The sequence below is a fragment of the Salmo salar genome, chromosome 01 (assembly GCF_965601325.2).
Source record: "Salmo salar chromosome 01, fSalSal1, whole genome shotgun sequence".
Classification (NCBI taxonomy): Eukaryota; Metazoa; Chordata; class Actinopteri; order Salmoniformes; family Salmonidae; genus Salmo; species Salmo salar.
The window spans coordinates 85,855,357-85,879,746 of NC_138291.1; the positions used below are offsets into that span (position 1 = coordinate 85,855,357).

Sequence of the window (24,390 nt, forward strand, 5' to 3'; positions counted from 1 at the left end):
AAGTTGGATCAGCCTGTAGTGTGGTTTTCCACTTTAATTTTGAGTGTGACTCCAAATCCAGACCTCCATGGGTTGATAAATTGGATTTCCATTGATTATTTTTGTGTGATTTTGTTGTCAGCACATTCAACTATGTAAAGAAAAAAGTATTTAATAAGATTATTTCTTTCATTCAGATCTAGGATGTGTTGTTTAAGTGTTCCCTTTATTTTTTTGAGCAGTATATTTATAGTTACACACTGAAAATATGACCCTTCTCTTGTCCCAAAGCAGAAGACAAAGACCATAGAGAAAAATAAAGACAGTGATTAAGCAGGAGGTATAGCTCTACTGGAGAGGAAAGGCAGCATCTCCACAATGTGGTGAACATGTAGGGGAAATTACCTGGTACGAGAGCCACACAGGAGATCTGTGCCATCCTCATTCTCTCCAATATCATTGTGATTTAATGCTGAAGCTATTATGTCTCTGGGCTTATATTGTCATGTTACACAGTATTTACCTAGCCTGATCCCAGATCTGTTTGTGCTTTCTTTCCAACTCCTATGCTTTCTCTTTGGCATAGGAATTGGCAAGAAAGTGCATACACATCTGGGATCAGGCTCGTATTTACACCCTATCCCTTTTTCAATTTAATGTCATTTTAATTTGTCCCCTTACCTTTTCTCTCCCCTCCTCAGCTGTGGGTGATCCCAGCACTTGGAGCCCAGACCCAGTTTGAGAACTGCCTGGGGAAGCAGTTCTTATGGCTTCTCAGCCTGGTTTGTCCTGGTCAACCTGGGGCAGCCTCTGAGAGTCTTCTACAGGATGCACTCTGTGGAAGCCCTAAATGGAGCTACCCATCACAGCATGATGGATAGGGCTGACTACAGTGCCATTTTCCCCCTCTCCTCTCTTCCCCTCTCCCGGTCTCTCTTCTACTGGAACAAACTGACTTACATTTACTCTGGGACATAAGGCCACAATGTGATCCCTCCACCTTTTCTTGTCCTTGGTGAAAAGTTGTGCAGACTGACTACTAGGGACTAGCTAAATATCAAATAACTGTAAAGATGAGATGTAAACATTTCCTTTATGGAAAAACATTTTAAAACTGCCAATGTTTAAAATACTTGATCCACTATGTTTTGACATTAATTACACATGTACATTGATTCATAATTTCTATAATGATTTGTTTCATATGATATCCTGTAGAAGTTACTTTATGAAAATATTGACATTATGAAATCAGACACAGAATGCAATTTGCCTACAGTTCAAAAGCCAATACATTCCATAAAGATATCCCTCCCTGTCTGTCTCAGTTCACCAAGGTCCTGGTCAGTGCACCTATGGTGAATTGCAAACCAGCCACTTGCCTCTACCAACTCGCTTGGAAGGCCCTCCATTGTCATGTGTTTCTGGTGAAACAGAGGGGGACTTCAAGAGTGGCGAGGGGATCGAAGAAACCCATCAACTTCAGGACACTTGTGACTTGAATGACGCAATTCATGTTCCACGTTTCAATAATAAAACAAGCATTAAATTCAAATGAGAAAAATCCCCATTTTACAAGATATAAACCTTGGTAACAAACATTTAATGTGGGAAGTATTTAATGTTACATGTGTAAAGCCTCAACATTAGACACAAACAAATACAGGTGGCTCATAACAAGCCACACCACATTTATTTTGTGTGAAATTATGCAAACTCAAAAATAACGCAGTGAGTTATGAGATACCACATCACTCTGAAGCGGACAGCATAGCTGACTCGGTCAAAGTGGCTATCGGGGGATCTAATTAGCCATCCATTATTTTCACACCCTCAGCTTTGGGACACGTGTGCATATGATGAATGGGCCGCGTGAACACGGAATTGGAGGGGCGATTTGGGATTCAGCACTAGTCTGCCTTTTTAATTCAGACGTGACAGGTTTCATAAAGCTGCATCCTTTAGTGAGGCTCACGCTAGTCTAAGTCTATTTCACACCAAAATAAAAATACATTTTACAGCGACAAGAGGGAAATAATGAAGCTCCCTGAAAAAGGAGATACTGAAAATAAGTGCAATACATAATCTAAAACATACAAAAACTTAAATGGCAGATTACCTAACGTATACATACGGTAGTGTATACATGGTTTTTGTTTGGCAAAAAAAGATACATCAAGGTTGAAGAAGTGAAGGAATATACTGACAGAAAATACACACCAGTAGAGGGTTGATATGGCAGATCTTTTGGCAGTTGTAGTAGCAGACAGCTTGTAGTAAAAGTGGTTTATTACATGATGATTTACGGGTTGGCAAGAAACAAAATGCACAAAACAAACTGTCAATTCTTGTTTTCTAGAGCAGGTATGTCCATTTAATCTTCATCTGTCCTCTTCCTCATCCAGACTTCTGTTCAGGTTTGAAGATGGCAGGAGAGGGTTATGAGTTGGTGGTTCTGAGGGGGAACCAGCCAGACAACCCAGTTCCAGAGAGACGCAGTGTGCTTCCCAAATAGCACCCTATCCCCTTATATAGTGCACTATTTTTGACAAGGGTCCATAGGGCTCCAGTCAAAAGCTATGCACTATATAGGGGACAGGGTGCCATTTCAGACACAGTCTTAGAGACCTCTTCACCTCCTCCAGTTAGATCCTCTGGATCTCAAACAGTCTGACGTCGGTGTCGTACCAGATTGGAGGATCCACGTTACTACGGTAACAACAAAAGCCCAGGGGAAAGGAGAGGGAGGAATCATGTCATCGTTAATAAAGATCAGATTCAATTTGAGAGAATCACTCACAATCACCTGTGAGTCATGGAATAAGTGACTCGGCAAGTAGATGTGACAAACACACTGACTGACCACCAGCTGGTACACTTTATTCCTAGACCTGGGAGCTGGTAAACATAGCTGGATCAAATAGTTTGCCAGATTACCAGAATTGCTTGAAATAACTTCATAATTTTGAGAAATATAATGATAAATGTACAACTGACTTGACAACAACCAACATACAAATGTTGATTTCTTTATCAACCAGAAAATCAAGTTATGTGGCTATTAATCAAAGTTAGCTGGCCAATTTAATAATCCTGCTTTTGGGATTCGGGAATACCCTGCACTGCTCTTTTGTAATTACTCCAAAGTAGATCTTAACTTAATCTATAGTGTCTTGTCTTATTCATTCTGTACATGGATTGGGTCTTTTACTACAAGTATTTACTGTCATAACTTTCAAATATTTTAATCTTTCCCTTTTCATTTGGCCCATGTTGCTTACCGTAGGTAAATGACACCCCACATGTATGTACGGAACCACATGGCAGTGGCCGCGTTAGCCTGGTACTTCCGGATGAGGATGGGGTGTGGCACAGGCAGCAGGCCCACCAGGGTACCATGCTGCAAGAACTTCAGGATCTCTGACTCATCTGTCAGGCCCCTGGAGGAGATAGACATATACTTTAGTTTTACAGGGACAGTGCACATTAATCAACAATACTGTAAAAGTGGCAGTTTTAGCCAGATGACAAATTTTTAACTGTAGTCCCTGGGCAGGTTAGATTAAATGTATTGGTATATCTCATCCATGCTAATCCAGTTCTAGGGAACGATATTGATCACTCTGTGTTCTGGTCACTTATGGGTTCCACAATCAAAATCACATAATCCTATTGGTTACTACAGATGCTCTGTCGTATGCTCTTGAATTGAAAAGTAACCCCCTCCCCCCGCCCACTTTACATTGTTGGAAAGATTAGGATCCTTCTCCCTTACTTGTCTATGCAGATCTTCTCCACCTGAGGAACCAGGACTTGTAGCAGCCTCATGATTGTCTGGAGAGGAAGCTTACTCTTCCAGGAGAGGACCTGACAGAACAGTACAGAGAAAGGAGAGCAGGTCACCATCTATCGGGAGGGAGAGAAGGAAAGATCTTACCAATGATGTACATAACACCCCAGCTGTGAATGTACTGTATGTTTAGGGTTGGATGGAAAGGGGAGGGAGGGCTCTTACCCAGTCTGGAGTAGGGTTCCAGTCTGTAGCAGATTCTGCCACTCTGGACAAACAACGCCTGGCTGGGCCCGACTCTGGATGAAAGGACTCCTGACAGGAATAAGAATAACCATTGTGGTAGTCACTAGGCTCAACAGCATTTTCTTTACAAAATCATGTCACTGAGAAGTTGCATTCTGTATATATTTTGTCCTGATACATGTTCGTAATTCACTAAATCATTCCCCCATGGATTGCTTTCCAGTGAGCTGGGTTCATGAGTCTCCCCAATCAGAGCTCTTACCTCGTTGTCTCTCCCTGAGTTGGACTCTGTGTCGCTGGCTCCTGCTATACCACTGGTGTTGGTGTCAGCGGACTGTAGAGAGCGTTTGTGCTGGTCACCAGCCGTTTGAGGCTGCAGAGTGTGTGTATTCTGGTCAGCGGTTATCTGTGGAGAGTGTGTGTTGTGCTGGAGACAGACCATGGTGCCATCCTCAGAGACCTGAGCCTTCTCTGTCAGCTTGTCAATAGCTACAGTGACAGCAGACTCTTAGAGAATTGTTCAATGGTTTCTAACAATGAAACAAAACTGATGTCAAATAAGGGATTGCTATGATATTTGGTGAAAATGACTAAACCAAATCAACTGCTGTTTTTTTTAATAAAAAGGGCTGAGAGAATTCCAATATCTGTGATGAACTGAGTTGTAGAGTGATAGGATATAAGTTAGTGAAGCTTAGTGGACAACCGGCAAAGCCAAGTTAATAGAAAACATTAACATACCATAGGGAAATGTACTTTGCAAAATACATGCATGCATGGAGAGCTCCAAAGAGGAGAGGGGGTACCTGGTATGGCCACGAGGCTGGCTTTGAGGGTCCCTGGCTTGGCTGGGACGGCCGGTCGGGACCCATCCATGGAGATGGTCTCCTGGGAGTTGGTACGGGAGATACGAGCCAACGTCGTCTTCTTCATCTCTAGGGCCTTGTTATGTGGATGGAGAAGAAAATTATCAATTAAAGCTTCAATGATTCAACTGCAACTGTGTCAACTGGGTGCTGGCCATTATTAATTTTAAGATCCACTGTTCACTGTAACATGGACAAAGTTGTATGGTATAGACTTTTACATTAGCAGGCACATTCTCTCTCTCTTTACCTTGTGGATAGTGACCGGGTCAGAGGTCAGATTGGCCAGCTGATGGAAGATGTGGCGCTTGCGGATGAGGGTGTACACCAGGTTACAGTTACCTGGAAGGGGGAGGAACAAACAGTGGGCAGGTTTATAATGTAAAAAAAGTGCTCTTAGATAGTGTCAGTGCTCTTAGATAGTGTCAGTCTGGTCATTTAACGTCAACCAAGTTGAAACAATCCCAATGCCCACCAAGAGATGGTGTAGTTCCCATACTGCCCAGTCATTGCTTGCTAAAATCTTTGGAGGTGTAAGCCAACCTAGCCTCTTGACCCCAGGTTTGCTCTACTACTGTGTGACGACTGACAACATGAGACTATAGAGCCTGGGTCCCAGATCACTTTGTGCTGTCTTGCCAAATCCTTGTCACTCATTGCCATGTTTGGAAAGAGAGCACAATCAGATATGGGACCCGAGCTAACTACAGCCAGGCCTTACCATCAAACTGATACTGTATGATGTTGTTGAAGACCTCGAGCAGGAAGAAGACCAGATGATGGTTCTGGGATGCAGAGAACAGGAACCAGTTGGTGGAGAAGGCTTCCAGGAGGTGGAGCAGCTTGTTGGCTGCCACCATGGACAGACTCTTCAGGTAGGGAGACACTGTGTAGGATGGTGGATTACTGGTGTCAAGAAACTGCAATACCCAGATGCTGCCAACAGGTGGTGACCATTTGACTGACAGTCAGACACTCACCCACAGATTTAAATAGAATAGGAGCACTCACCATTCACTATGATGGTAAGCAGGCAGTCAAAGAGAGGCTTCAGGTGCTGGTGTCCACCTGTGATGATTTTGTGGAAAATCTAGACAATCACAAATGAACTAACATAAGGCAACTGTGCACAGTTACCTTAATAGTGTACTATGAATAGTCTCCACACAGTTGAATCAGTGGTAGTTTCAGTTTATGTGCCAGGCTTTTTGGTCAAAAAAGACCTTCATCAGAGCATGATAAAATATATAATTCCCTCACCCCACACCCATCCAGGGAAGCACCGAGACATCTCCCATCCAGACAGCACCAGTAGCACTACTCACCATGATGAGCAGATCAGCATGTGTTCCAGTGAACACAGGGATGTCCATGGGGACTCGTACCGAGTAGGTTTTATTCAGACGCACACCAAAGTTCCTCTCTCCACTCAGCAGCAGCAGGATAAACACACCAATGTGTATCAGGCCCATACAAGCTGCGCACACACACACACACACACACACACACACACACACACACACACACACACACACACACACACACACACACACACACACACACACACACACTATAAACTAAGACAGAATGCATGTACACCTAGTACCCAACAATCCCAAAACATACACAGACTGCATTCGGAACATGCACGCAAATCAAATTGTATTGGTCACATACACCTATTTAGCAGATGTTATTACAGGTGTAGCAAAATGCTTGTAACTGCAAAGTTGCTTAGGAGCAAGAAGCAGAGCTGCCATATCTCTCAGCGCCACCAACTCAGACAGTTCTGTGTTACTCACACTGGTCAGCTCGTGCATCATTCAGGTAGAACAGGATAGGCACCAGGACATCCAGAACATCACTGCTCTTTAACACGAAGAACAGAAACTTCTGAAACACACAAAAAATAAACATGTTTTTTTATTTTTATTTGGATCCCACAAAGGGGCTAAGAGATTGAGCTTCAATATTATATGAATAGTCTCCCCTGTACGGTGTGCAAACAGTTAGGAACAACAGTACTGTACTTAAAAATGTGACAGACAGAAACCCAGAGGTTAGACACAAACACTTTAGACAAGACTTGTCAAAGTTAAAACTAAATTATTATCAGAATCTTTAAGACCTTGCTCTCTAGAGAAGCTGCAAACATAAGTAATGAAACATTAAACATTTATTTGGAGAAACACTTTAAAAGGCACCTCATCTCCTCAGTGCATACCCGATGAGAGAGCGAGGAGGATGTAAACATGTAATCAATGTGCAACGCAATGAGGCATGTACCAGGTAGCACAGACTGACAGATGGCACAGTGTTGAGGGAAGAACGGTAGAAAAACGGGATGCAGAAAGTGTTGAGAGGTGGATGGATGTGAGAGGCAGTGTGCAGCACAGAGCTCCAGAGACCGTGGCACCTAACAAACACAGATGTGCCACTTTACCCTACTCTCTAGACAACCCTCATTGTTCTAAATGAACCGAAATGAGAGATGCAAAATTATTATTATTCAATGAGCTGTAAATATACGACTAAGGACCACTAATGTTGGGAACAGCTGTGAAGAGTGAGGCTAGATGGGGGAACAGCTGTGAAGAGTGAGGCTAGATGGGGGAACAGCTGTGAAGAGTGAGCCTAGATGGGGGAACAGCTGTGAAGAGTGAGGCTAGATGGGGGAACAGCTGTGAAGAGTGAGCCTAGATGGGGGAACAGCTGTGAAGAGTGAGGCTAGATGGGGGAACAGCTGTGAAGAGTGAGGCTAGATGGGGGAACAGCTGTGTAGAGTGAGGCTAGATGGGGGAACAGCTGTGTAGAGTGAGGCTAGATGGGGGAACAGCTGTGTAGAGTGAGGCTAGATGGGGGAACAGCTGTGTAGAGTGAGGCTAGATGGGGGAACAGCTGTGTAGAGTGAGGCTAGAAGGGGAAACAGCTGTGTAGAGTGAGGCTAGATGGGGGAACAGCTGTGTAGAGTGAGGCTAGAAGGGGAAACAGCTGTGTAGAGTGAGGCTAGAAGAGGGAACAGCTGTGAAGAGTGAGGCTAGAACAGAAACTAAGAACCATATGACCTAGGATGGTCTTAAGGCAGAAGAACTCTGTGTGCTCCGAAACCTTGTTGAAGTCCCAAACAGATCTGGGACCAGGCTAGAAGTGATGGGGTGAGACTACTAGTCCATCTAGGATAGTATTAAGGCTACTACAGCACTGTTGTATCCTTCAATATAGGAATGAGGGGATGCCGGTGCTAGGGCTCCAGTCCGAACCTTGTTGAAGTCACAGAGCTTCCAGAAGAGCACCAGGAGTTCCTGGTGGAACTGGATCTTCTTGGTAGAGTTGGGCAGGTAGGTTTGAATCAGAGGGTTGGTCATCAGTCTGGCCAGGCCCTTCAGGATGAAGATGAAGTCCTGGGGAAAGACAGGAAGGACAAACAACAACCTATCAATTTACGGTGACTTGAAGGGTTAAAACAAGGACCTCTGATTGACCCATTGAGCCATATGGCTCTGGATTGACCGTTTGAGCAGTGTACATTAGTCTCCTACCTCCTCCCTATGGATCCTGGACAGGTAGTTTACAAACAGGTTGTCTGGTCCCACAAGCTGAGAACACAAGGAAGAGAAAAGTTATCAGATGATACAACAACTAACAATTCCACGTGACCAGAGGCAAGCTGGAGCTACCACCATGTTGCTTATTCCTGTCCAGTTCTCCATAAGTAGCTGAGATGTAAAGCAGGGGTGTCAAACTCATTCCATAGAGGGCCTAGTTGCTGCTGGTTTTAGTTTTTTCCTTTCAATTAAGACCTAGAAAACTAGGTGAGGGGAGTTCCTTACTAATTAGTGACCTTGATTCATCAATCGTGTACAAGGGAGGAGTGAAAACCCACAGATACTCAGCCCTCCGTGGAATGAGTTTGATGTCTGTTGGGGAAGTTATTCAGGGTCTCTTACCTCCTTGTCTTCCATCGCATAGGCAGAGAGGGAGTCTAAGTGGTCCAGGTTGTGTTGGGCTGTGGCTGCAGCTGCCCCGGCCTCGTGCTCCAGAGTCACTATGAGGATCTGGACAGCATGCTCCACCAGCACCTCTCGGTAGTCAGAGAACATCAGGTAGTTGTAGGGGATACCGTACCCCACTGGGTCATAGGCACACACCACGTTTAGGAGAGATGTGAAGAGAGGCAGGGCATGTCTGGGAGGGGGAGGAAGAGGTTAGGATGAGTGTAACACACACACACACGCTTGAAACCAAATCAGTCATAAAGTGTGTGTGTTACCTGTTATCTGTAGAGCTGAAGAAGGTAACCCAGCGGTTGAGGATGTTGTTCTCAGCAGAGGGGGGCAGGTACATGGCGTCAGAGAAACAGGTCAGAAGCAGCTTCAGCAGCTCCGTCCTGACCAGGACAGTGGAGAGAAAGATCCCAAATTAACCCCTTGCCCCTACCCTCTAGGCCAGAGGTAGGCACCTAGATTTAGCCACGGGGCTGATTCTTTCAATCCCAGCTAACGGTCAGTTTTCAGAAAATAATTATAATAATTTGTACATTGCAAATTTACCACAAGTAAGCCCAAAAAGAGATTGACATTATAGTTCAAATACATACTGTACCTTGATTACATTGAGACATGATCATGTACATTTCTATTTGTGGGAATACTTGGGAACAGAATTTCTGAATCAATTATTTTATTTTATTTATTATTATTATTATTATTATTATTATTCCTGGTCATTTTACATTATTTTTGACCACCAACTGAAACCCAACTGTTCTAGTCACTTGTGTAGATCTGAGAGGGTTGGATATGTGTAAGCAATGTAGTGGGAGTTCCATCTTGCCCCCCGATAAGCCAAGTGGAATTGTCGCCGTACTAATTATATCTATCCAATCCTCTCATATCTACACAAGTAGATCTAGGAATTCAGAGATGCCCTCTCTCCATCCTCCCTGGTGCTGTGGTCTCACCTGTTGAGGTCGTGGATGTAGTCGAGAGGGGGTGTCTGAGCGAACCCCACCCCTGCCTCCCAGATGTACTCACAACTGTCTATCGACTGCATGTCCTCCTCTGTTTCCTTGGAAACAAGAGAACACTGATGTGACCTTCAAACCTAATCAAGCGTTTTTCTTTTTTTTTCTCATGAAATCCTACAAAATTACAATGAATGTTGTTACACTAATGTAGAACAATGATTGCTTGGTTTACTATAAAACATGGTTCACTGCACAATGTGTAATGTAAATAATTAATGAATGTCAAATGGGATATCGGTTATTGCCACCCTACAGTGCAGAGATCACAAAGGACATGGCGGACCGTGCTTTATTCATATCAACAGAGTGACGGGGGTGCTGCGCCTGTGAGATAAATCATGAACTGAATGCATCGGAGCTTGTCGGTAATGAACGGGTGACTGGCAAGATGGAGCATGGCACTACAGTAGCAGTCAACTGAGACAAATAGCCTGATCGACAGGGGGATACATAGTCATGTGCACAAGGCAGAGTGACTGTGGCTGATTCCCAAATGGCACCCTATCCCTTCTATCAGGGATGGGCAACTGGCAGACCTTTCGTGTGTGTGTGTGTGTGGGGGGGGGGGAACGACTCAGTCTGTGTCTCAACTTACTGTTGAGCATTAGAATACACAAGGAGCAATTTCAAAATTTGGTTGTGCATCAGCAGTTTCTCTTTTGTTATGTCAGTCACTGACTGTCACTCAATTAGCCAATGTCAGTTCGCAAACTGGTAAGTTACTCTAGCGGCCAGCTATCTAAACTTTTTTTAATCTTTTACCTTTATTTAACTAGGCAAGTCAGTTAAGAACAAATTCTTATTTTCAATGACGCCCTAGGAACAGTGGGTTAACTGCCTTGTTCAGGGTCAGAACGACTCATTTTTACCTTGTCAGCTCAGGGATTTGATCTTGCAACCTTTCGGTTACTGGTCCAACGCTCTAACCACTAGGCTACCTGTCAATTACTTGTAGTAATCATGGCCGAATAACCGACCTGAATCCACTCTCATTCAGATATCATAGTAAAAACTGCAAATATTTCTCTCCACCCAATGGCAAAATGTCTAGAATTTCAGCAAACTTGCTTTAAAACTGGACATTTTCTCAATGCCCCACAACAAAATGTGTAGAATTGCAGCAAACTTTCTTTAAAACGGCAACATTTTCTCAATGCCCCACAACAAAATGTAGAATTGCAGGAAATAAACTCAAAAACTTCTCTCCACTGCCAAGAGGAGGGCCGCTGAAATGTTTTGCTCGCAAGGTGGGGGGGTTTGGGGCCCAACAAAATGTTGCTTATGGCCCCCCCCAAAGGATAGGGCCGGCTCTGACTGCATGTGTGGGTACAGATATGGTTACGCAGACCTGCCGCTCATGATGACTTCCAATTTTTGATGGCTCCCACCCTCATCAAAGTTGCCCATCCCTGCTTTATATAGATTACTATTCCTGACCAGGGCCTATAGGGCTTTGGTCAAAAGTAGTGCACTATATAGGGAATGGGGTGTCATTTGGAACACAACTTTGTTCACACTTCCGTCCACCTTGTGATTTTACAAGTGGCCTGAGCTGAGCACTCATCTGACTTTGCCCACCTATTGTCCAACACCTCCGCAGAGAGAGATTTTAACTGCCTAGAAGGAGTGTCAAATGCAGCCCCGTTTTTAATCCTCATAGATTACTATATTAAGTTCAGTTGTGTAGGAACTCTGTCATGATATTATTCACTCTAATCAATAGTTGACTCCAACCTTGGTAGTGATAGACATTGCGTGTGTGTGTCTGTGCGTGTTCCTCAGGCAATCAAATTAGCCTTTCCAAATAGTTAGCATTCAGCCTTAACTGCCTGTGTGCGACTGCCTGGATCCTTGAATCGATAGGGATACACAGAATACACACAGCCCCTGGATATTCTCCATCGCCACTCTGCTCCACACAACTCTGCTGTCCATTCTATTCCTCACACCATCAAGTGCTCCACTGAGTGTGACATTTCCGTGTGCATGCACGTGTGTATGTTGAGTAGCTGTGAGTGAGTGGTCAACTGGAGGATAGGGAGGGTGACCATTTTATTTTCACGGCCCTGTCAAACACCATTGGGCCCTGTGTGGCCAGCAACAACAGCATAGAGGTGTTTGTACAGCGGATAAGGAGTGTCCACCACCCTCCTCCTTTCTCAGCCCAGTTGACAAACATGGCTCAGGGTCACACCTCACCTCACACTGAAGACTTAAGTCACTCATTAACCCTGGAGCCTAGTCTGCACAGGGGAGCTAACAGGTGCATTACACACTGCATGGAAGCACAACAGGGGTCTAATGGGACATTCTGTTCACTTAGGGACTAATCTAAACTTGATATTAATGCGAACGTCTGCATAATCTCGTTTTTGTGAGCAGATCTTGAGTTACAATTTTCCCCCGCAAAATTAAATACAAACTTAAATTAAACGGTTGGATGGCCCCTATAGCCTTCATAGCCTCAACAACTCTGAAGCAATTATCAGCAGACAAAAAAAGAAATCACTAAAAACAGATCACCCAAGAAGAAATATTCATGCAGAGAAAAGCACAAGGAATGGATGGCATTCCCATAGAATTCTATTCAACATTTTGGGACAAAGTAGCGCCTCTATTTACACAAATGACAGCACACGTCACACAATTCAGTACTTCCTAGTTCCATGTATTAAACCGTTATTTCAGTTATATTAAAACCAGGAAAATCTGGAGAGTCTGTTACTGATTATAGACCCAAGTTTAAGTTTATTAAATTGTGTCAATAAAATAATAACGCTTATAAGCAATAGAATGGCAAAAGTCTTACCAGATGTGATACATATCAAACAGTATTTATTCAAATTTGACACTGACAAACAAATACAAGAAAATGTTTCAGTTTAATACAATACTCAAAAAACAAGCTATAGGTTAATAAATAATGGCTGTTGAAATGGAAAAAAGCTATAATATACACAAATAATACTGTACATTATCTGATTAAATTTCTTTAGAAAGGGGCACAAGACAGAGATGTCCCCTCTCCCCCTCCTGTTTGCACTGGCAATTGAACCGGACCCAAACATAACAGGTATCAGTAATGGTAAACATGAATATAAACTTAACTTATTTGCAGATAATCTCCTGTGATACCTGACCAATATTGAAAACTCAATGCCCCCTTTGCAACAAAAAATATATATTTTTGAATACTACAATCAAGATACAAAATTAACGTGGGGAAAAAAATATGGCAATAGGAAAATAAAAATTACTCAAGATCTGCAGCAATCCTTTAAATACTTAGGATGCTTAATAAGTGACAACAAACAACAAATATATAAAGATAACTTTATTACATTACTCAACAATATGAAAGCAGATTGAATTAAATTAACCTATTCAGAATGGCATGGCTCCCAAAGTTTTTGTATTTATTTTCAGTAATACCAATTACCAAACCGAAGACATTCTTTAAAAAAAAGAATACTCGGTCATAACAGACTTTATATGGGCAATTAAAAATGTATTGAATAAAAAGGAACGTTTTATATCTTTCTAAGTCTGAGGGTGGTTTTAACCTTCCAGACGTGGAATTGTATGAACTAGCTACCCAAGGCTTTTTCTTAATAAATATAGTTAAATGCACTAGAAGAACAAATAGGTACAATTGAAGATGTGAATGCTCATCCCCAGAACAATCCTTGGATAGCTTTTCAGAATTCACTGATAAATTGGTCTACATGGAAAACTAAAGGCATAGAAACTGTAAATGACTTGGTAATAGGAAAAATATTTATTTCAATGACAGCTTTAAAAAGCAATTTTGGATTGACCAATGCAGACAAAATTCAATGGAAAGTGCAAATGCTTTATTATCAAAACATTTTAAAGTGCGTGGGCTATGGAGAGAAACAAAATGGAGCAGTTTGAGGCCATGTGGTAGAGAGTGATGCGGGCACTGGAGATGGGGGTATGTGCTAGTGGGTCTGGGCAGGTGTGATCTAGTTGATGTTTGTATGATGTTATCGTTTGCATGTATGGGTTTTGTATTGTTTATAAAATATCAAATAAAAAATACAAACTGGTCAAGTAGTTTATTTGTTTTTTCTCTCATGAAAGGAACACTGGTCATCATAGTGTTTCTTATTTATTATAATATTTTTTTTATCCCCTTTTTCTCCCCAATTTCGTGATATCCAATTGGTAGTTACAGTCTCATCGCTGCAACTCCCATACGGACTCGGGAGAGGCGAAGGTCGAGAGCCGTGCGTTCTCCGAAACACAACCCAACCAAGACACACTGCTTCTTGACACAATGCCCACTTAACCCAGAAGCCAGCTCCACTGATGTGTCGGAGGAAACATCGTACACCTGGCGACCGTGTCAGCGTGCACTGTGCCCGGCCCGCCACAGAAGTCGCTAGTGTGCGATGGGACAAGGACATTCCTGCCGGCCAAACCCTCCCCTGACCCAGATGACGCTGGGCCAATTGTGCCCCGCCCCATGGCTGCGACAGAGCCTGACTCGAACCCAGAATCTCTAGTGGCATAGCGATGCAGTGGCTAAGACCATTGCGTCACTCGGGATGCCCCCTCTCATAGCTTTTCTGTAGGAGGTTACTCACCGGGCCGGCTCTCTTGTGGCTCTGGACGGTGAAGTCTGGACAGAAGAGCAGGTCAGATACAGCCAGGAGGAGAGACTCAGCCAGGGGCCTCGCTCCATCATCATTACCTTCATCCTGCTAGAAGACAGACATCATCATCATGCTCATCCTAGGACACAATCCTCCTCATCATCATCACCTTCATCTAGCAAGGACACATTAATAATCATCATCCTGCCGAGAGAGACATCATCAACCATCCTGCTCAACCATGCCTTGATGACAGCTTTGCACACTCTTGGCATTCTCTCAACAAGCTTCATGAGGTAGTCACCTGGAATGCATTTCAATTAACACGTGCCTTGTTAAAAGTTAATTTGTGGAATTTCTTTCCTTCTTAATGCGTTTGAGCCAATCAGTTGTGTTGTGACAAGGTAGGGGTGGTATACAGAAGACAGCCCTATTTGGTTAAAGACCAAGTCCATATTACGGCAAGAACAGCTGAAATAAGCAAAGAGAAACTACATTCCATCATTACTTTAAGACATGAAGGTCAGTCAATTCGAAACATTTCAAGAACCTTGAAAGTTTCTTCAAGTGCAGTCACAAAAACCATCAAGCGCTATGATGAAACTGGCTCTCATAAGGACCGCCACAGGAAAGGATGACCCAAACTTACCTCTGCTGCAGAGGATAAGTTCATTAGAGTTACCAGCCTCAATATGTAGCCCAAATAAGTGCTTCACAGAGTTCAAGTAAGACACATCTCAACATCAACTGTTCATAGGTCGCAATTGCAAATGAGAACTTGTTCTCAACTAGCCTACCTGGTTAAAGAAAGGTGAAATAAATACAAAATAGGAGACTGCGTAAATCAGGCCTTCATGGTCGAACTGCTGCAATGAAACCACGACTAAAGGTCACCAATAATAAGAAGAGACTTGCTTGGGCCAAGAAACATGAGAAATTGACATTAGACCGGTGAAAATCTGTCCGTTGGTCAGATGATTCCAAATTTGAGATTTTGGGTTCCAACCGTCATGGCTTTGTGAGACGCAGAGTATGTGAATAGATGATCTCCGCATGTGTAGTTCCCACTGTGAAGCATGGAGGAGAAGCTGTGATGGTGTGGGGGTGCTTTGCTGGTGACACTGTCAGTGATTTATTTAGAATTCAAGGCACACTTAACCAGCATAGCTACTACAGCATTCTGCAGCGATACCCCATCCCATCTGGTTTGCGCTTAGTGGGACTATCATTTGTTTTTCAACAGGACAATGACTCAACACACCGTCAGGCTGTGTAAGGGCTATTTGACCAAGAAGGAGAGTGATGGAGTGCTGCATCAGATGACCTGGCCTCCACAATCACCTGACCTCAACCCAATTGAGATGGTTTGAGATGAGTTGAACCGCAGAGTGATGGAAAAGCAACCAACAAGTGCTCAGCATATGTGGGAACTCCTTCAAGACTGTTGGAAAAGCATTCCAGGTGAAGCTGGTTGTGAGAATGCCAAGCGTGTGCAAAGCTGTCATCAAGGCAAAGAGGGTTACTTTGAAAAATCTCAAATATAAAAATATATTTTGATTTGTTTAACACTTTTGGTTATTACATGATCCTATGTATTATTTCAAAGTTTTACTTTCTTTACTATTATTTTACAATGTAGAAAATAGTAAAAACAAAGACAAACCTTTGAATGCGTAGGTGTCCAAACTTTTGACTGGTACTGTATCTTACATTGTAGTATAAAATGGGTTAAGTAGAACTGCGTTAAGGATTATCAATAATGAGCGTGACAAAAAAAATATCAAACTCAATTGTGTTTCGAGATCATAGTACCCATTCCAAATACTTACCAGGTCTTCAGGCCACTTTCGCCTTAACTGCCTGACCGTGTGTGACTGCCTGGGTCCTTGAAGCTATCGGGACAAACATAGTACCCCAACCAGTTCAGTCTGTAGTAGAGAATGCCTCTTCACCGATTGCTACATCCATTCCGCATTCACACCGACTCCCATAATATAGTTTGGCATTCACCCATCCAGCCTCTCACTTTAATTAAAGGCTATCCAATATCTCCCCAATTCAACCACTGGCCAGGAGGGAGGGATGGGGGAGGGAGACACAATAGAAACAGTGTTCAGGCAGGCTGAGGTGCTCTACAGGCCAGGTTACAGGAGACCCAGCTGGTCCAACAATTATCAGACATGGAGGGAGAAGGAAAGCCCCACCTCATAGAGTTCTCTCTGCCTGGGACAGTGAACTGACTCAACACCAGGTCCGTGTTCATAAGGCAAAAAACCCTGGAAGAAGATGGACTGTAACGGGGAGGTACTACTAGGGCTACAGCGGTCACGAAATTTCCTCAACTGGTGATAGTCAAGCAAATAACCGTCGGTCTCACGGTAATGGACATAAACACATTTAGCATCTCCTGGCTTCCACACATAGCCTACAAGCCACTGATGCAGACCTTTGTAACATCTACATTTTAAAAAAGTCTAATAAATCCATGTAATATAGCCTAAACCTTCACAATAAATCAATGATTTATTTTAAACAGGTCTAAAGGATATGAAGAAAATATAGTCTATTTCAGAAGAACAGAATAGCATACTCTGATTTGTCTTTATGTTAGGTCCTGATCTGGCAAAACCAAATGGCTGTGGGCTACACTAGTTCATTTAGCAGACACGATTTCCTTAGAAATCCGTGGCATTCAATTGAACAAAGCTGAATAAAATATAAATTATATTTTTGCCAAACGATGCGGCTATTATGTGTTGAGCGGTTAAGAAAGAAATAGGTATTCCTATATGCTTAATTTAGAGTTATTAATGTAACTTTAGTTGTTCTTCAAACATTGGGCTATATGTTTTGATTTTTAATACATTGTAAGGCTGTATGATGCGACTAATGATGATTTAAAAAGTTAATTGAAAAGGCATGAGCTCTGCTTTGTTTTTTTGCACCGGCTGTACACACTACATCAGTTACTCATTTACAATTTGACAAGCACTAGATAATGCCTAGAATTTCAAGGAGGCATCCCCTTTGTTTGGCCGTAATGCACCCTAAAATAAATCCTTATGCTGGGCATCATTCACACGTGATAATATATAATTCATACTTGATAGGCTAATATTGTCACCCATCAGACTATTCTTGATTTAATCTTGTCTTTACATATACCAAATAATATATATGTGTGACATTTGTTTTTATTTAGAATGGACCATTATCATGCACCTGTATCGAAACAGGGGCAGCGGGAAAAAATACATGTAATCTTTGCACTTAAATAGCGAATGGAAAATGTTTTTCCCCATGGTTTATTTTCATGCCAGCCAGGTAGGCTATAATCCTGTTGTAAATATAACCAATGTGCTTAATATTAGGAAAGTTGAGAAATAAATATAGTAGGCCTAGCCTATAGAAAGCTGATGGGATCCTGTTCTTTTTAATAGAGGCCATCACTCTGTTTTCTCCTGCAATTGTTAGCCTATAGAAATGTTGCGCAACATGAGCTCATGAAGTGATTGATTAGATTTTCGATACATTTGCATTGATGGCAGAGTGATTATAGGGACAATAGAGTGCTGAGTACCAGCAAGTTAGCAAGCAGCATCAGAGCTTGGAGAAGCCTAATTACCATGACTAAACGGTCATGTGGAATTTGACAGCCTTCATGACCGCGGGTGTGACGGTAATATGGTCACCGCAACAGCCCTAGGTACTACCTGATCTTGTCTAATAAGAAACGCACATTTTCATTTTGCGTTACGTTTTTAAACATTTTGTTACGGTGTGTCCAAATGAACACAACCCAGCTTGGGCTCATCCTACAATGCTGGCTGGTCAGAGCTTTGAAAACTTGAATACATGCAGTTCCCACCAGACAGCACAGCAGCTGCTGCAGTAGTGGGGGACAGTCAGTATGAGAGTGGGGCGCTCACTCACAAATTCAAGAAGAAAATATGTTCCATACAAAACTGAAAGGGGAGCTGAAAATTAAACCAGTCTTGGGAAGAATTTTCTTCCTCTGTCTGTCTATTCTCCAAGGCCACAGTGCATGTTTCGTGCTAAATCACCAGCATCCTTTTCACCATAAGACAAACCTATTCTATCCAATGATCTGTTACAAGTAGGGGAGAGTGGGGTAAGTTGAGCCAAAGGGTTAGTTGAGCCTTCCCTTGTTTCTAGGAAACCATACACATGGCTCTCGACCTTTGCCTCTCCCAAGTCCGTAGGGGAGTTGCAGCGATGGGACAAGACTGTAACTACCAATTGGATATCACGAAATGGGGAGAAAAAGGGGTAAAAATAAGTCTGTTTATGCATAATATGCATAGTTGTTTTGCAATATGTCATGCATATGAACTTAAGATTTGTATTGTTACAGAGCAGACATCATCATGCCTCTTGTATTCCAACATAAAACAAGCAGGGGTCTAGCACCCCTTGAAGTTCTTGTGATCTTTCAGAGTTACTTCACCTCAAGAACACCATTTGGTGAAAGGCTCGGCACACGCATACCCAGGCTGACTGGCTGTTGTTCAGGCAAATGAGAAATAAGTGCACTCAGGCTATCCAGAAGACCAAGTAGTTACTTTAAGGAGTTCTCTCTCTGTGGGTCGAACCCCAAGAAGTTCTGGAAAACAATGAAAGACCTGGAGAATAAACCCTCCTCCTCACAGCTGCCCATGTCCCTTAATGCTGATGTGGTTGTTACTGACAAGGAGCGTATGGCTGAGCCACTTTATTAATTTGACTAAGCCATGCCTCCTTGCCCGTCCAACACTTCCTCATCTCCCAGCCCTTCTAATGCAACTAGCCCCGATGCTTCTTCCTCTTTCTCCCCTGCCCCGCCACACAGCTTCTCCCTGCAAGTGGTCACTGAGTCTGAGGTGCTAAAGACAAGTGGAGAGCAACAAGTGGAGAGCGAGACTGGCATCCTTGGTAGCATGCGATAGAGAATGCATCCCTCTTAATTTCCAAATAATAAGGGAACACAGAAATGAGTCTTACCTAATTAAAATGACCCTGGCCACTGATAAACTGATACGCAAATTGCATATATAATGAAATCACAACTTCAAAGGGTTACATGTCCAATGGGCTAGGATAGCACAGATCACTTCTAGGACACAGGATTTTTTATCTATATTGGATGGTACAGTATTCTCACCCCAGCTCCAGGTACGGTAGACCAGAAGAACCCTCTCCAGTCTTCGTCCTCAAAGATGTATGGTAGGATACGTGTGAGCAGACGGGTGCAGTTCAGGACTATCTGTCTCTCCTTCTCTGAGGGACAACCAGATTCAGCCCCCTGGACTAGCTTCTCCACCGCCTGGAATGAACAAATGAACATGTACAGTTAGTCAAATACAACACACCCTCTCACACACTGCTTCATTTGTCGCTTATGTAAGCATTTCCATTTGAGGGCTTATACAGTAGACCCTTGAGGCTCAACACAGGCATACAATTCCATTTACAATAGTTAATCTGCTGCAACAAACACTAGCATTCCTTTAACACCATCTGTATCCAAGGTACCCAATAGAATCTGCTTAAATACAGAAAAGGATGAAACACACCATTTAAAAACAACTAGAGACATATTGGAAGCAAACCCTGGTGGAACACCTGCCCGATACTGCAGTACAGCAGCACTTAACACACTCAGAACACACCTGTTACTACATTACAGCAGCACTTAACACACTCAGAATACGCCTGTTACTACATTACAGCACTACTTAACACACTCAGAATACACCTGTTACTAGGGCCGGGACAATGCAAGTATCGCGGTACTCATTAGTATCGTGGCAGGGAATCAAAACACGAGGCGGATTGAACTCATTTAGGAAAACAGCCCTAATGTTGGAAATAAACATCATTATGTTGTCATCCAGAGTCCCGTTTATTTATCTTCCAAGCTATAGCACACAATATTTTACATATAGCAGGTTTTTAAAGGACCAAAGAGTGGTCTGCTTCATGTTCTGATTTTTGCCATATAATTTTTTTTGTGATACTGATATCATCCCAGCCCTACCTGTTACTGTACATCGTCTTGCATTATTACACCAACTGTATCCAAGGTAGAACAAATAAAGGTTAAACACACATACACACACAGAGGATGTACTGTATCCTAGTACCCTACATTACCTTGTAGCAGAGGGTTGCTAGATTGGAGGGAGATTCCTCCCTGACAGCTCGTATCTCCGCTGCCGGCACCAGAGCGAACACATCCTGGACGGTCGTGGCAGTATCCGCCCAGAACTGGTCCCAGAAGGCATCGTCTGTAGTCTCCACAGGCTGGGGGAGATGAGGCAACAAACAGGGATCAGATATATTCCCCATCCCAAAACCCTGTCTGATGAAGGCTCTGTAGCCAAAACATTAGTCAAATAAATCCACAGCAAGAAAAATAAATGAGAGTGCAACTTTTTCTTTAATCTGTTCTGTAGACATTTCCCACCATGTGAGCATGGTAAAAAGAGCCTCCTCAGTCTGCACACTGCAGTCTATGCTCCCATGTGGTGGTAATGGTGACAGCGTTGCGACCACAAATTCAGGTCTTCGTATCCTTTATATTCCCCATGATGGCCAGTAGCTAGCAATGCACAATGTGGCAGTCTGACGCTCTGACCAGAACAGTGAGTCAGAGGAAACAATTTCCATTCTGCACACCATCGCACAGATAGAACCAGATGTCACTCCACTCTCAGACACACAGAGCCAGGCCCCATCTAAACCCAGTCCCAGATATCAATCCACTCCCAGACACACGGAGCCAGGCCCCATCTAAACCCAGTCCCAGACGTCACTCCACTCTCAGACACACAGAGCCAGGCCCCATCTAAAACCAGTCCCAGATATCAATCCACTCCCAGACACACGGAGCCAGGCCCCATCTAAACCCAGTCCCAGACGTCACTCCACTCTCAGACACACAGAGCCAGGCCCCATCTAAAACCAGTCCCAGATATCAATCCACTCCCAGACACACGGAGCCAGGCCCCATCTAAACCCAGTCCCAGACGTCACTCCACTCTCAGACACACAGAGCCAGGCCCCATCTAAACCCAGTCGTCACTCCACTCTCAGACACACAGAGCCAGGCCCCATCTAAACCCAGTCCCAGACATCACTCCACTCTCAGACACACAGAGCCAGGCCCCATCTAAATCCAGTCCCAAATGTCAATCCACTCCCAGACACACAGAGCCAGGCCCCATCTAAACCCAGTCCCAGACGTCACTCCACTCTCAGACACACAGAGCCAGGCCCCATCTAAACCCAGTCCCAGATGTCACTCCACTCTCAGACACACAGAGCCAGGCCCCATCTAAACCCAGTCCCAGATGTCACTCCACTCTCACACACACAGAGCCAGGCCCCATCTAAACCCAGTCCCAGATGTCAATCCACTCTCAGACACAGAGCCAGGCCCCATCTAAACCCAGTCCCAGATGTCACTCCACTCTCACACACACACAGAGCCAGGCCCCATCTAAACCCAGTCCCAGATGTCACTCCACTCTCACACACACAGAGCCAGGCCCCATCTAAACCCAGTCCCAGATGTCAATCCACTCTCAGACACAGAGCCAGGCCCCATCTAAACCCAGTCCCAGATGTCACTCCACTCTCACACACACAGAGCCAGGCCCCATCTAAACCCAGTCCCAGATGTCAATCCACTCTCAGACACAGAGCCAGGCCCCATCTAAACCCAGTCCCAGATGTCACTCCACTCTACATCATGCGAGTGTGCTCTTATTGAGGAGCACAGACGGTTGTGATGCTGCCATTTCCCTTCTCTATTAACTCGTACATTATTAATTCAGAGACCTGCTTGGCTGTAGCCTTCTGGAGCAGAGCAGATAAATATAGACATAATAAACTTGGTCATGGACTAAAAATCCCTTTTGATGGAAATTCTTCATTGAGCATTGCTTTTTAGTCCAGGACTAAGATCTGTGCCCAGGAACCCATCCAATTTTTTATTTAACCTTTATTTAACTAGGCAAGTCAGTTAAGAACAAATTATTATTTTCAATGACGGCCTAGGAACAGCGGGTTAACTGCCTTGTTCAGGGGCAGAACAACAGATTGTTACCTTGTCAGCTCGGGGATTTGATCTTTCAACCTTTCGGTTACTAGTCCAACGATCTAATCACTAGACTACCTGCTGCCCCAATGAAGAACACATATGATGAAATTAACTTTTGTTTTGTTGTACAGACAATATATTCAGCTACTTGTTTTGCCTTGATGACAGAGTAAATGTCACCCAAACAGTGCACTTTAGACTAATGCTTATTTAACTAACCATTCAATGGCTTTCATCCCACCTTAAATCAGCCACATTGTCTGAGTGTTATGACTCATTCGACAGCCATGTCATCAGAAATGTAGCTGGAAATGGTTTCTAGGCTACCTTTATTCTATTTTTTTAAATCAAGGATGAGTAAAGCAGGAAAATTATCGATTCAAATACAGCCCCGAATGTACAGTATTCATATTCGCATCTCATCATAGCTCTGTGAACAGGATACACCTTAGAATGACTGTCTGCACCTGATATGAGGCTCTTGGCTGTGTTTATTATAACTACAGAAGTATGACTACAATGTTACATTTGATTACAACATAGATACATTGTTGCCGATATTATGAGTCCACTATTTGATGACACAAACTCTCAGTATTTATAACAGTACCCTACAATTAATCTAATTGTCAGTTTATAGCCAATAACAAAATATAAATATCCTAGTCCTACATTTTAATTAAAAGTTTACATTTAACCAGTAAACTCTGCTTTTGGACTGATGGTAACCATTACTGTATTTCTCTACCACCAAATCATCCATGTCACTCATCCATGTGTGTCAAATACAACTTGTAGGCAGACTACCATCTGGCCCACTTGAATTGCTATTTTTATCTTGAAAAACAGAACTGTTCATAAATATTTAAATGCTGCATTGGCCTATACAAAAGAGCGTTATTATGTTAACAAACCTGTGTTTTGGTTGTTAGTCGTATCACAGCTTTCCTGAAGTTGAGTTTGGAGTCAGCGTTACCCATGTTGAACTAGGCAGCCACCTGTTCGCTTCGTCTGAAGCGCCTGTATACTGATCCGTCCGTCCGTCGCTCGTGCGCCGTCTTCCTCCTGGATAGTCTCCCTCATCCGTCACATCCACCTCCAGTTGCCCTGAGCCTTCGCGACGCTGGAGGAATTGAACTAAGCAGAATCCAGGCATGGCGACTTCCGGGATAAAAATGTACATATTTGTTTTTAGTTCACATCTTTAATGTGAATTTACTGACGCAATTTCTTGACAATTTACCTAAACACCTGATGAATCAGCTCAACTACAGCCAGCAACCTGTAACAGAATGTAGGCCAATAAATGATAAATAATTAATTTCATGTGGTTTACCTTTCCTCTATAACAACACTGCACAATGTAGACTAATTATTAGCAATACATTTTGATAGACTGATACTTACAATACAAAATTATATTTAACATGATGCAGTCAGTAGCCTATGTGGTTGCTGGTTAGCTGTGTTTTATGCAGGTTAGCTGTGTTTTATTCCTTCTCATAATGGCTTTGGTTATTAGTAGTACAACAGTGACTCTCAGTGGCATCCACGGGTACAATTGTAACATGCATGAGGTGCCCATTTATTCAGAGAACTATCAACCCTGCCCTATGGCTGCAGGAAATTATTTTGTGGCGAGGGTGCTGTCGATGGGTGGGGGGTTTGATTTTCCCTATCAAAGAAGATCAGGTACATCAAGCTCTTTGCCACCGAAAATGCAACAAAAACAAATCAAGTATATCTTCATCACATGTACT

At 43.2% G+C, this 24,390-nt stretch overlaps 1 protein-coding gene across 4 annotated transcripts; it reads right to left on the reverse strand.

Annotated features, from left to right (window-relative positions):
• Positions 1–1,580: 1,580 nt before the first annotated feature.
• LOC106611817 (protein HID1) lies at positions 1,581–23,867 on the reverse strand. 4 transcript variants are annotated; one of them, XM_045723469.2, is made up of 22 exons: positions 23,545–23,867; positions 20,680–20,829; positions 19,688–19,849; positions 16,356–16,418; positions 16,190–16,231; positions 14,518–14,634; positions 9,842–9,948; positions 9,152–9,268; positions 8,829–9,066; positions 8,421–8,477; positions 8,142–8,282; positions 6,684–6,774; positions 6,207–6,358; positions 5,893–5,971; positions 5,603–5,767; positions 5,132–5,223; positions 4,822–4,957; positions 4,278–4,504; positions 3,995–4,084; positions 3,755–3,885; positions 3,261–3,419; positions 1,581–2,688 (listed from the first exon to the last, which is right to left on the reverse strand). In XM_045723469.2, the coding sequence occupies exons 1-22, from the start codon at positions 23,608–23,610 to the stop codon at positions 2,625–2,627; spliced, it is 2,646 nt and encodes an 881-aa protein (XP_045579425.1). In that variant the 5' UTR covers positions 23,611–23,867; the 3' UTR covers positions 1,581–2,624. The 4 variants fall into 4 exon arrangements, with proteins under 4 accessions (XP_045579425.1, XP_014067891.1, XP_014067899.1 ...); XM_014212416.3 differs by having other exon boundaries at positions 3,755–3,846; positions 23,545–23,866; XM_014212424.3 differs by lacking the exon at positions 16,190–16,231 and having other exon boundaries at positions 23,545–23,866.
• Between the last annotated feature and the right edge of the window lie 523 nt (positions 23,868–24,390).